This window comes from Cyprinus carpio, chromosome A10 (genome assembly GCF_018340385.1).
Source record: "Cyprinus carpio isolate SPL01 chromosome A10, ASM1834038v1, whole genome shotgun sequence".
NCBI classification, from domain to species: domain Eukaryota; kingdom Metazoa; phylum Chordata; class Actinopteri; order Cypriniformes; family Cyprinidae; genus Cyprinus; species Cyprinus carpio.
Genome location: NC_056581.1, coordinates 14,194,700 through 14,210,227, shown reverse-complemented (window position 1 = coordinate 14,210,227; position 15,528 = coordinate 14,194,700). Strand labels below are relative to the sequence as shown.

The window sequence follows — 15,528 nt, the reverse complement described above, 5'->3', positions numbered from 1 at the left end:
TAAAACATGTAAGTAGTAGCATCATTACATGGCCGCTTGCTTTTACGTTAAACAAGAAAAATGTGTGCTATTGTTTGTGCAGAGTGTGGAAGCGTTCACTGCATGACATTTAACTTGAAGACACTGGTGCGATCATTTGCATTTAACTTAAAATGCTTAAAATATTTTTTCTCATACGATAAGAGTAATACATCTTTCGAACCTGTAAAATGTTTACTTTTATTTGTGTGCACTCAACCTTTGTGCTTTTGTAAAATAATGAAAACAAACAGGGTGCACTTTCTGCAGTCTAGGTCTCTGTGAACTTGAGAGCATCAAAAAAACACGAAACACTGTGCTTGCCTCACAGACATGAAAAATATATCTATAGAAAGCGATATGTCGAACTTTTAAAATTAACCAATTTAAATGGAAAATAAATATTTTAAGATTATGTAATCCATATGAAATGTGCACGTCTATTGTGGAGATGATGAGTCAATGTCATCGACTTCATCACTGCAGCCGAAAATGCAGAAACGCTTTCATAATCATTCTTTCTGTGGTGCACTGTGGCAAGCTTTATCCTTGCACTTGAGCAATTAAAGGCTCATTGTTATGCATTATATGGCTATTATTTGACTAATAACTCAAAATTAATGAATATTAGTTGAGGGCAGCCCTAGTTTACACATAATATTGCCGGTTTTAGTACCCTTTCAAGAATGTTCATTCACATTGCATCAATAGATGATGAGGAAACTCCCTTTCTCTGAAAATGCTGAAGCCTGAATGAATCACGCTGTTGCACTGCAATAAACATTTGCACTTAATTTGTCTCAGAATCTTTCTCCTTCCCAGATGCTTGGGCCACACCCATGCAGAAGTGGCGCTGGGGGAGTCTGATTGCAATTTTTATGAGGAGAAGCCAGTCAAGAGCCTCCATATTAAACTTGCTATTGTCCTTAATAGAGGCTTATCTGCCATTCTGCCTTCCCCTTTCACAGGGAATAGGAAGGCCATGACGATAGAGGAGGCAGGCGATCCTCTGGTAATCCCCCTGGATGAGGAAATTCTGAATAACCTCACAGAGGCTGTTAACGACTTGAGACAATTAACTCTTTCCCCACCATTGACGAGTTATCTCGTCTTTTAAAAGAAAACTCTTCCCCGCCATTGACGAGTTTTTACAGTTTTTCGTGTTTTTACTGTTATACACTCAGGGGCACTATTACACATCTTCTGAATGAGTACAAAACCTCCCAAATAAAAACAAATGTGAACAGGACAGAGAAATGAGCGATCTCTTATGTAAACAGATGTATATGAGAAATAATGCGATCATCAGCAATAGACAGCATATACATGAAAACTGCATAATGTTACTGAGTAAAATGTTGATCCAGGAAGTGGTATATGTCTGTGCAAGCTTTGGATGCTTTGATAATCATACTGAATATTATCCAGATGTAGTTTTTGATAAAATTTTGATTTTCTCACATTTTTGCTCAAAATTAGGCAATTTTTATGAAACCTACCTATGAAGTGTTGATTAAAAAAATATGCTTTAAGCTAAAATAAAACAGACTTTTTGTTTAAAAGAAGAGGCTCTGATCTTTAATTTGGTGTATTGCATATTCAAATATTCATACAGCAAAATATACTGGAGGCCATAAAATTTTAGTGAAAATCATCAAAATCGCTACCGGTGGCTGGCAACTTTTTTTTTTTAAATGCTGGCGGGGAAAGAGTTAAATCGCACCCTAGCCAAACGTTTGTTCAAAATGACCATCGTTAAACATATCCTCACACATACAGTATTCAACCCAGGGACTGGTTTATAGTGGTGAATCTAAAGGGCACATATTTCTACATCAAATTAGCCCCTCACCACAGGCGCTTTCCAATGTTCGTGTTTAAAGGAGTGGCATACCAGTTCAAGGTCCTGCCATTCATGTTGGCCCTGGCTACACAAATGTTCACAAAGTGTGTGAATGCAGATCAGTATAGGCAGAGTGGTCAGACAGAAAGTTGAAACCATGAAGGCATCACTAAACGGCCAGGGGGGCCAGCATTCAGCACATGGACGAAGGTGAGGTGGCATATAAACTGGCTAGAACTGAAGGATGTTCGTGAGAGACCATCATCTTCTCATTTGAAAAGACAACACAGTGGTGGTTGGGTATATCAACCACCAGGGAGGTATGCAATCTTGTGCCGAGCGCATTCTTCTAAGGGCTGGCCAGAAATTTCTCTCCATCCTAGCAGTTCATGTGCCTGGTCAGTTGAAGACATTACACATGATGTTCAGAGGGGGCTAGTCCCAGAGGAGGCTGCATCCGCAGACGGTGCACTTGATCTGGAGCTTCTCTGGCTAGGCGGAGGCTGACCTTTTTGCCACAGAAGAGAAACACTATTGCCCACTGTTCTTTTCCATGATGAGTGCTCCCTTTACAGAGGAAGTGTTGTTGATCTACTGGCCCAGAAAGTGTAAGTACGCTTTGCTTCCGATGATAGTGCTGCATATGATTAGGGACGAGCAGGAGACCTTGTTACTGGTAGCACTGAGATGGCCCAACCAGCCATGGTTTTCAGATATAATAGAACTCCTTACATTCATCATTCCAGACCAGATATTTTGGACCTACATGTGTGGCAGGTCAGCACATCACAGCCAGTTTGAGGTTTTGCAGTGAGTGCTGGATACAATAGTTGATCCCTCGCCACCCTTCTTTGATGCCAGCCTAGGACTTGTTGTTGGTGCCCTTTGAACCACTTAATTTTAGCTAGTTGAGACCTGCAAGCACTTATGATGAAAGCTGCTTGTATGGAGTTTGGGGTGAATGACTGTATGGTAAGGCTTACAACTAGATGCGGCTATATACCTAAAGTGCTCTCAATTCTCAGTTTAGAGAGCTCAGGTTATAATGCTGGAGCCATTTGATTCTCGCAAAAAAATGGTTTGTGTGAGATCAGAAAAGCATGCACTTTGTCGTGTTCATGCACTGCATGCTTATGTGGATAGGGCCAGTCATTTTTGTCTGGTCGTCTGCTTTGGGGGCGTATAAAAAGGACATTGTCAAGTATATGCTCTGTTTGGTTTTGTTCTAGTTTTTCTTACCACTGGTTTGTTGTCTTAGTTACTCATTGATTAGTGTCTGCACCTGTGTTTGATTGGTTTGTTTGTATATATAAGCCGTGTTGTTTTCTTCTGTTCATTGTCAGTTCTCCTTGCATGTAACCTGGTTGTTCAGTTCCTGTGTCCAGTTTTGAGTTTGTATAAATAAAACTAAACTGCTATGCTTAGACCCTTACCTCATCCTTATTTGCAACGATTTTGTGACAGACACCTAGTGTCAAAACAGAGGATTTTTCTAGAAATGGGATGATCTTCTCAGAACACCCTTGCCAGATTATATAACTGTGACATTTTTTCTTTTGAACCTCATGTCTTGTCTGTGCAAGGGAAGAAAGGCGGGCTGTCTTTGGACGCTAAGACTCCTTGTTGCCTCAATGTTTCTGAGCACCACAAATGTTTTTTTTTTTGCTTCTTAATGAATCAGTGTTATTGAACAAATCTTTTGAGTAATGATTCAATGACTCAGACAGTCACTTAGCACCACGTTCTGGCATAACTGTAATACACATACTGACAGCAGCTGAATTCTGAAATGCATAACATACAGCAGTACTACTCTTACTATGTGAAAAATATGAACACTGTATGCAGTAGGTCAAAAAAGTGTTCATTTATAATAATTTTACTAACACCTCCTTAGTATAGCAAAGAAAACGTTTAGAGTATTTTATTTTTAAAAACATTCTTAGGATACATATGATACAAATGTTGTTGTCACATATAGGCAGGCCAGTGAGTTGTATCCATCTTCTTTTGTTTATCTTCAAGTTTCTTGTCTGTTATTATTTACTAGGTGGGTTTATAGATGCAGAAAGCTGTTGTGTGTCATTATACTGAGCACTGTGTGTATTGTGCTGGGTTTACTCTGTGGAATTGCTAGTCACATTTATTGACTATATTTATTTTGTCAAATTAATGAGGCCCAATAAACTGATTTAGTTCACTGAAGAAAAACCATTACATGGTCTGGTCTCATTCTCAAGAAAACAAGTTGATACCCTTAAAGCCACTGTTTAACAAACTGAGGGTCACAGTCAGCAGAACTCAAACAAATGCCAGCTAATGATTCATTCAAGACATCTATATATGGAGTGTAAAATTTTTCAGTTCATGATAATAACAAACATGATCGAGAAGCATTTCTAAAACATTTGTTAGAATTTTTTATAACAAATCTTGACTGAAATTATTTGTATATTGTTTTGAATGAAGAAAGGAAACACAAAGCGGCTTTACTAGGTTTCAGCCCTGAGGTCTAAACACATTTGGCCTGTTTGCAACACAGCATCTGTTACAACATCAAACATGCAATATCAGTGAAGTTTCTTATATTTAATACTCCTTGAATGATCACAGCTGATGAGCAGTGAGATTATCATTGTTATTGTAATTATTATTTTCATTTTTTATTTTTTCCAAGTGCATTTCATTCTTCTTTCTTGAGTTGTGTTCACCTTATTGCGTTTGTACATTTCTTTTATGGATTGCATGACCTCCTCTGTCTTTAGAGTGTATATTATGGGATTTAACATAGATGGTATTACCTGTCTCAAAGAGTTGTTAATTATCCGGGTGTTTGGATCAATAGATGTTGTTAAGGCTGCAATATTATTGCTTATAAGTGGGAGATAACCGATTGCCACCAACATGAGATGTGAGGTGCAGGTTTTCATGGCCTTGATCCGGTCAGCACCATGAGCAATCTTAAGCAGAGCAAGAGCAATGCAGAAATATGAAATGATGATCAGTATGAGTGGTGTGCACATGAGAAGACCAAAGCTAATTTTTCCCATCGAAGTATTTATAGAATTATCATTACAAGCTAGTTTATAGATAAGGCCTTGATCACAAAAATGACTATCAATCACATTAGATCCACAAAACGAGAGTCTATTCACCAAACCTACAAGTACAGAAAAAAATGTCACAGAAAAACTCCACATTACCCCTATGATCAGAAACATGGCTGGTTTGGTTACAATGGCATGATACTGAAGAGGAAAACAAATAGCAACCAGTCTGTCATAAGCCAAAACAAGTAGTGTCAAAGACTGCAGATTCATGAAATGATATACAAAAAACATATTTGCCAAGCAAGCTTCATATGAAACAACCTGATGCTCAAATAAAAATGTGTCAATGACTTTTGGAATCAAAGCCGAGCTTCCACACAGATCAGAAAAGGCCAGATGAAAAACAGCAATGTATTTGGCTGTGTGAAGTCTGCGGGCCAAATATATGACACACATGATAAATGAATTCCCTAAAACAGTCACAACATACACTAAAGACAAGAACATATAGTAGTATTTCACATGTGGAACATTAGAAAAGCCTTTTATAAAAAATGTTGCAGGACGAACAAAACTCACATTTGCAGACGAGTTTGACTGCATGGAGCTCATGATAACTGTTGTCTGGCTTTTTGTTTGTTCACCTGTGATGAAGAACAGTTAAAGAAATACACTCAGTAGAATATTCAAGTAATTGTTTCATTAGTAACAGTGCTTTATAGACAAAATGCTTGGAATTATAAATAATAAAACTGTCATTGCAGTAAAAGCATTAGAGATAAACAAAGGAAACACTTTACCTTCTCCAAAGCTACCAGAATGACATTACTATACCAGCCATCAGACAGATTTATATTAGATCATAGCTGGGGCTTGGGACTTTAGTTTATGAAGCAATGCTTCTCCCTACAGACTTGAAGAAGAAGGGGCATGCATATGAAAATGTAGCAAACTCTCTAGACTCAGCAATTATATAATAGAATAGAATAAAATAGACTGGAAGGTCTTTCCAGCCATGAGATATTCTACCAGTACTGCCACGTTTCACTGTTTGTAAAACATCTTTGAATGTATAACAGTATCAGTCACATTAGATTCTATCATTCATTCTATCTGGTATTATTCATTAGGTGGGATTATAGATTCAGAAATCTGTTGTGTCATTGTACAGACTGCTGGTTATATTATGTTTTGGGGTTAAGCAATTGTTTATCATAGAGTTTGACTATATTAATTTAGTTAAACAAACAAGGCCTTATATAGTCATTTTTTTCACTGAAGCACAAGCCTGCATAGCCGCAAAAACATATTTTATCTGGGGGGTGCAGCTTGATGTTGCAGGGTAGGGCTGTGGTGGGGGATTTTAAACAAAATCCTAACAATTAAAGAGGTCCTATTATGCTCTTTTACAAAGTCTTGATTTTGTTTTGGGGGTGTACTAGAACAGGCTCTCATACTAGGTTGTTTGAAAAAAAATATTTTTCACAAAATTTGCATTATTACAACACCTCTCTCCCAGTCTGGCATGAACGGCTGGAATAGTTTCTGTATCAAATGAAGGCACGCCTTCTGAAATATGAAATGTGCTGTGATTGGTTAGCTGGACCAGTATGTGTTGTGATTGGCAGCACTCGGCGCCCGGTCGGGAAATGTCATGCCCCTTACCAAAGCCGCCTGCTGCGAGCTTCAGTGTAAATACTGTGTCAAAATCAATTCGAGCACGATTTAAACCCGGATGATTGTAACCACTCTAAGTTCTCCTGCCTTGGGGAGGCTAGTGTGTGATAACACTCATTGTCTTCTCTAGTGCAGCTCAATCAGGTCTCATCCCATTCATCGGTATTTGTGATATCACAAATCCCGGAAAATATGCTTTGTAGACCAAAAGAGTCGTTCATCGTAGTTTTTGAAAAGTGATTTCTGTTAAATAAAATATCTCCTTTTGAATTGGACTTTGAGCTGTGTAACTTTGCAGATCTTTTTTATGCTCAAACAGCAACATTACAGACTAACTAAAGTTGAAAAAGTGAAAAAGCATAATAGGACCCCTTTAAACAGCCCAAACATGGCATGGTAAAAAGGCTTTATAAACACTGACAAGTCTTTGAAACAATGGTGTTGAGCAGGGGTCGCCAAGCTCGATCATGGGGGGCCGGTGTCCTGCAGAGTTTACCTCCAACATATTAAAAAAAATTATGTAATGAAAATGCTGTCTCATAGGTAGGCCTGTGTTGTATCCTGGCATCTTTTTGTAAATATAGTTTCCTTTTGACTTTTTTAGGTGGGTTTATAGATGCCAAAAGCTGCTGTATACATTTTGTGATGGGATTATTTGTCATAGTTTTTGACTATGAAAAACTATTTACTTTATTTTACTTTAGTTAAATAAGACCTAATGATTTGGTTTGCTGATGCACAAGCCTGTATTACATTGTCTCGGATCACTCAAGAAAAAGCTGATTCCCTTAAACTCGCTGTTTAACCAGCAATATTACATGCTAAAGTGAATAATGCATTTGAACCTTTATTATTTAGAATCTTTATTGCAATTATTTGTGTGTTGTTTTGAACAAAGGAAGCAATCACAAAGCAAAGTTACTAGCTTTCAATTCTAAACATATCTGGCCTCTTTACCACACAACATCTGTTACAACATCAAACATACAAATCAGTCAATCAATTCAACTTAAATTAGATACTTGAATGATCACAGCTGATAAAAACTAAGATTAAACCTGTAATTTTTGTTTTGAATTCTTCCAGTTGCATTTTATTCTTCTTTCTACAACAGTATTCATCTTGCGTCGTTTGTACAGTTCTTTTATGGACTGCATGACCTCTTCTGTCTTTAGAGTGTATATGATAGGATTCAGCATAGGAGGTATTGTCTGTGTCAGGGAATTGTTTATTAACCGGGTGTTTGGATGGAAAAGTGTTGTTATAGATGCAATATTATTGCTTATAATTGGGAGATAACCAATTGTCACCAAAATGAGATGTGAGGTGCAGGTTTTTATGGCTTTGATCCGGTCAGCACCATGAGCAATCTTAAGCAGAGCCACAGAAATACAGAAATATGTGATGATGATCAGTATTAGTGGTGTGCAAATCAGGAGACCAAAGCTAATTTTTCCTATCAAAATATTTATAGAATTATCATTGCAAGCAAGTCTATAAATAAGGAAATGATCACAAAAATAACTATCGATCACATTAGATCTACACAAAGAGAGTCTATTTAGCAAACTTACAAGTACAGAAAAAAATGTGACAGACAACATCCACATCACACCTATGATCAGAAACATGGCTGGTTTGGTTACAATGGCATGATACTGTAGAGGAAAACAAATAGCAACAAGTCTGTCATAAGCCAAAACAAGTAGTGTCAAAGACTGCAGATTCATGAAATGATATACAAAAAACATATTTGCCAAACATGCTTCAAATGAAATAACCTGATGCTCAAATAAAAATGTGTCAATGACTTTTGGAATCAAAGCTGAGCTTCCACACAGGTCAGAAAAGGCCAGATGAAAAACAGCAATGTATTTGGCTGTGTGAAGTCTGCGGGCCAAATATATGATACACATGATAAATGAATTCCCTAAAACAGTCACAACATACACTAAAGACAAGAACACATAGTAGTATTTTGCATGTGGAACATTAGAAAAGCCATTGATGAAAAATGTTGCAGGACGAACAAAAGTCACATTTGCAGAGGAATTTGACTGCATGGAGCTCATGATAACTGTTTCGGACTTTTTGTGTCACTTGTGACCGCTGTATCTGTAGAAATACACTCAATCACAGAGAATATTCACAAAATGGTTCCATTTCCAGTCACAGTACATTTAAGAATACAAATTACAATGATAGTAATAAAACAAGTCATTGCAGTAAAGGGATTAGAGAAAGAAATGAAACATATGGCTTATACTCTACCTTCTCCGAAGCCACAACAATGCAATTATTTTACCAACCATCAGACAATTTTATATGAGATCTTTCTCTTAATCTTGGGACATTAGTTGATGAAGCAATGCTTATATAACTCCCTACAGAGCAAGAACGGAAGTAAAGCAAGCAAGTCTCATTACTGTTCCCACTTCTCACTAAAATGTCATAAAATAGTGTTACATGTTTCAATTAAATGTGACCCAAAACTAATTGTAACATTCAACAACAAATATTTCATAAAAAATACATTTCAGTCAACACTGTTGTGTTATTTTCCTTGTCACACATAAACTGAGGTACATGTGCATACATGCTTGTGAAGTTTGTTAAGCTAAGCAGAGATTTCCGTCACTTTCAGGATGGGCCTTCAATGATAAATATAAATACTTTTGTTAATGTAGATTATTTAAAAATAATGATATCACAGTCAAATGCAAGTCATTGGCTCAGGAAAAGTAAGTTAACCCATATAAAACTATGTGAGCATCCCTGAAACGTTAAATAAACGTACATGGTTACTAACGTAACCTTAATTTCCCTGAGATACGGGAACGAGTACTGTGTCTGCTAAGATGCTAGGGAAACCTCCCTTTTCTACGAATATTGAAGCCTTTTCAATAATGCAGTGTAACTGCACGGCCATTGGTTCGTGCAGTGAATTAAAAAAAAACAAACCAATTGCTCAGCAGCAGGGCTGCACGAGCCTATGGCGACAAAGCCCACCAGAGTAATAGGATCCTCAGGTTACTTCGACTGAGTCAAGCAGCTACATAGCATGGCCAGCAATGCAGTACTCATTCCTGTATCTCAGGGAACCAAGGTTACATTAGGGGAACTAGTACAATCACGTGCCTGCTAAGATGCTATGGGAACTAGTACAATCACGTGCGAAAACAGTGGCAATCCCACCATGTCATGCTAGAGGAACGACTAATACTTGAACTTGCCTTAAGCACCAAATGGGACCCAGAAGGACCAAGTATTTCACAGGAAGCCCCACAGGAGGCAACAGGGCCAAACTCACAGAGGTCGGCCCGGCACTGAGTAATTGTTCCAAGAGAAATTGTACAGCCTCAGAACCCAGTGGAAGCCAAGAGCGTACAGTGAAGAAGGCAAACGCCTGAAGCACTGGTTTTGCCATATGGCCAGAGTGCGTCCGTTTAAGCAGAAAGGACCCGGGCCAGTAAGGCCGGGACATCCAGATTATAAAACCGAGATTTAGTTCTTTTAGAACTTACCTCTTAGAAATAAGCTCTTTTAGGCTCGCCGGATGGCAGCAGGGGATCAGCTCGGACCGCTACTGCTGCGGCGATGCTGAAGGTCTGCCTGAGAAGCAGTGAATCAGCCGAGCAGAGGGTCGCTGATTCAGCTTGATCCTCTGCAAAGGCGATTCTACGGCGAGAGGCTTCAAGTCTCATAGATCAGTGAAAAACTTTGTCATCTGCCTTCTTGAGCACTAGCGCACTTTCTCCAGGCACGTTGCACAGACCTGGGTAATTGATAATAAAAATCATTGTAGAGTATTTACATGACAATTTTTAAATGGGTCATATGATGCCTATTTTAAAGATCATTATTTTGTGTATTTAATGTAATAGAATATGTTGACATGCTTTAATGTTCAAAAATTCAGACTTTTCAAATACTGTACATTTTTGTAGGTCCTCTATGCCCCGCCTCTCTCAAACACGTCGTTTTCTACAAAGCCCCTCCTTCAGACAAGCACAGTCTGCTCTGATTGGCCAGCTGACACAGTGCATTGTGATTGGCCGAACACCACAAGCACGCGTTGGAAATGTATAGCCCCTTTCCATAAGTTGCGAGCTTCAGCTTTCAAAGTAACATTAAATATAAAGACATTTAATAATGTCGTTAGTTTTACCATCAGTTCAAGCCTGAAAGGGAAACAGAGGCGCGTGACAGATTGTCATAGCAAAGTCGGAATTGACCCTTTTTTTTTTTTTTTTAGAAATATCCTTTGTTCACACCAAACAAAGTACTCTCCTAGGTTCACAAAACTGTTGTCCATAAAATGCGCTGCACAAATTCGAACATCTGGGTTGTGCTGTTCTGTTGGAAATAAATCTTAATCAATGATTCCTCATTGCATCTACTTTCGGAAGGCCAAATAAAGTGCTTTCGCTTTCGCACAGAAACACACAGCGTCACCCTGACATGGCTGTATCAACACTACTGCACTTCCTGAAACCACACCTTCTTTCTTTGCATGAACATTTGAGCGACATTATGCAAAATATTTCCACATCGTGGCATAGAGATGTGGGGGCGTGTTTGAACGAGGCGTTTTAGCCCAGTCTGGATCAGCCTCCTCTTTTAGATAAAATAAATCCTTTTGTGGGAGACTTTGAGCTTTGTAACTCTGCAGATCTTACACATGCACAATTAGCTACGTAACACACTAAAGAAAATGAAAAAAAAAAATCAAATCACATCACACCACCAAATCAAATCTGTTAATTAAATTATTCATTACAAAAATAAAATCCTGCCATCACGATCATTTTACTTTTACTGTTTCACTTCACAGATGCAGAATACTGTTATATGGCCTTACACTGTCTGTGTGTGATGGGGTTGTGTAACTGCTTGTAGGTATTGACTTTTTTATTTTAGTTAAATAAACACAGATTAATATAAAGACTGAGTTCCCTGAAGCACATGCCTACATTACATGATCTGGGGTCTCAAGAAAAGAAAAACTGATTTAATTCACAAACTGTCTGAGGGCCACAATCAGCAGAACAAATGCCAGCTAATGATTCATTTCAAAGTGTCTGTTCATAAGGATAAACAAACATGATGCAGAAGCATATTTAAAACATTTGTTATATTGAAAGAATTGTAAGGCTAATGTACTTTCATTTGACTTGTTAAGATTAAATCACGGAATAAAAATGTGAATATTTTTAAAGCTTTATTTTCACTTAAATTATTTTGTACATGGTTTTGAATAAAAGCAATTACAGAAACTTTACTTAATTTTTCAATATACTGTGTCTATTTATAACACCATGGGAGTTACAACATCTACATAGTTCAAAATCAATCAACTCTGTTAAATAAGATATTTATTTAATGATCACAGATGAAACAACTAATCAAATATCTGTAGTCAAAGAGTTTCTTTCAGGCAGGTAATGAAAATCAACACCAATATTGCAATATTTCACACACTGATCAGAAGATATGAGATTACACCTGTAAATTATTTTAACTTTATCCTACTGCATTTAGTTTTTCTTTCTTTAGTTGTATTCACTTTGCTGCGTTTGTACAGTTTCTTTTATGGACTGCATGACCTCCTCTGTTCTTTAGAGTGTATATGATGGGATTCAGCATTGGAGGGTATTGTCTGTGTCAGAGAATTGTTAATTATCTGGGTGTGTTTGGATGCAAAGTGTTTGTTACAGATGCAAGGACATTGCATAAAACTGGGAGATAAAAAATTGCCACCAATATGAGATGTGAGGTGCAGGTTTTTTATGGCCTTGATCCGGTCAGCACCATGAGCAATCTTAAGCAGAGCCACAGAAATGCAGAAATATGAAATGATGATCAGTATGAGTGGTGTGCAAATCAGGAGACCATAGGAAATTTTACCCATCAAAATATTTATGGAAATATCATTACAAGCTAGTCCACAGATTGGGGCATAATCACAAAAATAACTATTAAGTACATTAGACCTACAAAAAGATATTCTATTCACCAAACCTACAAGTACAGAAAAAAATGTCGCAGACACAATCCACATCACCCCTACGATCAGAAACATGGCTGGTTTGGTTACAATGGCATGATACTGTAGAGGAAAACAAATAGCAACCAGTCTGTCATAAGCCAAAGCAAGTAGTGTCAAAGACTGCAGATTCATGAAATGATATACAAAAAACATATTTGTTAAACACGCTTCATAAGAAATGTCTTGGTGATCAAATAAAAACATGTCTATGATTTTTGGAATCAAAGCTGAGCTTCCACACAGATCAGAAAGGGCCAGATGGAAAACAGCAATGTATTTGGCTGTGTGAAGTCTGCGGGCCAAATATATGATACACATGATAAATGAATTCCCTAAAACAGTCACAACATACACTAAAGACAAGAATACATAGTATATTTTGAATGTGGAATATTAGAAAAATCACTGATAAAAAATGTTGCAGGACGAACAAAGGTCACATCTGTTGAGGAGTTTGACTGCATGGAGCTCATGATAACTGTTGTCTGGCTTTTGTTTCACCTGTGATAAAGAACTGTTACAGAAATACACAAAATACCAGAATATTGCCATAATGATTTGATTTCCAGTCACAATGATTAATTAATTATAAGTTTTAAATGTCCTTTAACATTAATATTAAACTAATAATAAAATTGTTTACAGTCATTGCAGCAAAATCATTAGAGAGAACAGAGGAAACACATTGTGTATACTCTACCTTCCCCAAAGCTGCCAGAATGACATTATGCTACCAATCATCAGACATATTTATATGAGATCATGAACTTGGGGCTTTAGTTCATGCATCAACCCTTTTCCCTGTAGACTTGAAGAAGGGACGTGCATATGAAAACGTAGCAAATCATTTGCATTCTGCAATTATAAAAAATAGAAAAATTAAGCTTAGAAGACACATAACCATAGAAAATCATTTTGATGAGTTGGTTTATAAGTATTGCTCCAGTTAAAATTAATAATAGTTTCCCTTTCCACAAATCACCAATTTTAGCAAGCATTAACGTATTGCGTAATTAATAGGGTGACCAGATTTCTCATGGTGGAATATGGGACGGGTGGGCAAGGGTGGGCAATATGACCACGATATGAGAAAATTTTATTTCATGTCTGTCTATCTATCTATCAATCTATATATATATATAGATTGATAGATAGATATAATATAGATAGATAGATAGAATATATATACAACATTATTGACACAGACAGGTATTTAATTGGCCTTCTGTCCCTTTAAGACTGAAGCGCATGGATGTAACACATCGACACATATCCGGTTTCACCCACCTGTTTAAGTTCACTTAAGCCATAACCAACTGTATTTATGGGAGATACTACACATGATCGACATTTTGACAACTGGTGTGTCTATTTGACAATTCTGGTGCAATAGAACTGATTGTGTACATGCGCAAGCAAGAACACTTCTGGTATGTCAATTCTATGTGATTCCTACAAGTTAATCAATAACGAATTGTGATTGGATGGTTATTTTGTTCTACGGTAAGCTTGGCTACCTTTGATTATGCTGTAGTCACATGACAGAACACTACTACTACTCGCTCTGATCTCCTAGTCGTAAAGAAATTTTGAAATACAGGACACTAAAAATAGAGCTGAAATATGGGACTGTTCCGGGAAAAATGGGATGTCTGGTCACCCTAGTAATTAAACACCCATTCTCACTCACTAGGGCACCTAATACTGTCGCAAATCTAAAGAGCAGTGTCACACCAAAAGCCCAATTTAGCATCTTTATTGCGACATGGCCAGTAGGAAACCTCATTGCTGTCCCCAAAGAGAAATCTCTGGCATCAAAATACAGACACAAACGTTAAGGGGATTTTGTCATCATGAAAGTATTTAGGCTACTGATGCATGATTATATGTATTAGTCTGTTTTATTCTTATTCTGAGGTCACTGTAGCCACCCAGAACCAGACCGTATTCAGATCAGGTGGTCACTGCAGTCACTTGGATCCAGTCGGTATCCAGTCCAGATGGTGGACCAGCACCTAGAGACGACCTCTACAGCCATATCAACAAAGACCATGTCAACTAGATGAGCCCCAAAGACAGACCCCCTCTTGAAGACCTCGTCAACTATACGGCCATCGGGGCAAGACCATGAAAACCAGATGAGTCCTCTGCTCAATCTGACATGTGTTGCAGCCTGAAATTAACCCACACCATGCAGGTTTCATCTGGCCAGAGGAGAATGCTCACAAGGTTTTTTTCTCCATTTCTGTCACAGAAGAAGTTTTTGTTCCTTGTCACTGTTTCCTTTGGCTTTCTTAGTTGGGGATGCATCAATTAACTGACTTTAACTGATAAACTAACTGTTTTCTTCTACAAGGGAAAAAACAGCCCTGCACATATACTTGAACAGTACACAAAGCTTTAGGAGCTCTGACCAGCTTTTTGTCTGCTTTAGAGGACAACAGGAGGGGAAGCTGTCTCCAAACAAAGAATGGCCCACTGGATTGTGGATGCCATTCTGTTGGCTTATCAAGCCCAAGGTATACCATGTCCCCTGGGAGTGAGGGCTCACTCCATCATGGGTGTTGCAGCCTCCTTGGCTTTAGCGAATAATGTCTTGTTGGCAGATATCTATAGAGCTGCGTGCTGGGCTACACACAACACCTTTGAGAGATTCTACAATCTCAGGGTAGAGCTGGTTTTGTTCCCCGAGTCTTGGTTAATAACAGGTAAAACATGGGTAACTTAGCTGGGTGTAGCACTTGCGCTGACAGATTTACCTTGCCTTCGGGGGCTTTGATAAATATCCACCTGCACCCATGTGACCAAACATTCAGAAATACATCATAGTGAGGACAACACCCTTAGATAGACAGATTTAGGTCACTTACTCTGGGCATTGGGATGGTTTA

General features: G+C 38.0%; 2 protein-coding genes and 1 pseudogene across 2 annotated transcripts; all 3 read right to left on the bottom strand.

Moving 5' to 3' along the window:
* Positions 1-4,524: 4,524 nt before the first annotated feature.
* Positions 4,525-5,523, bottom strand: LOC109087764 (olfactory receptor 1-like). The gene has a single exon (XM_019101953.2). It carries the CDS (start codon positions 5,521-5,523, stop codon positions 4,525-4,527), a length of 999 nt encoding a protein of 332 aa, XP_018957498.2.
* Positions 5,524-7,640: 2,117 nt separating this feature from the next.
* On the bottom strand, positions 7,641-8,676 carry LOC109087766 (olfactory receptor 1496-like). The gene has a single exon (XM_019101956.2). The coding sequence runs from the start codon at positions 8,658-8,660 to the stop codon at positions 7,641-7,643; it is 1,020 nt and encodes a 339-aa protein (XP_018957501.1). The 5' UTR covers positions 8,661-8,676.
* Positions 8,677-10,763: 2,087 nt separating this feature from the next.
* LOC122146355 lies at positions 10,764-13,110 on the bottom strand (annotated as a pseudogene).
* Between the last annotated feature and the right edge of the window lie 2,418 nt (positions 13,111-15,528).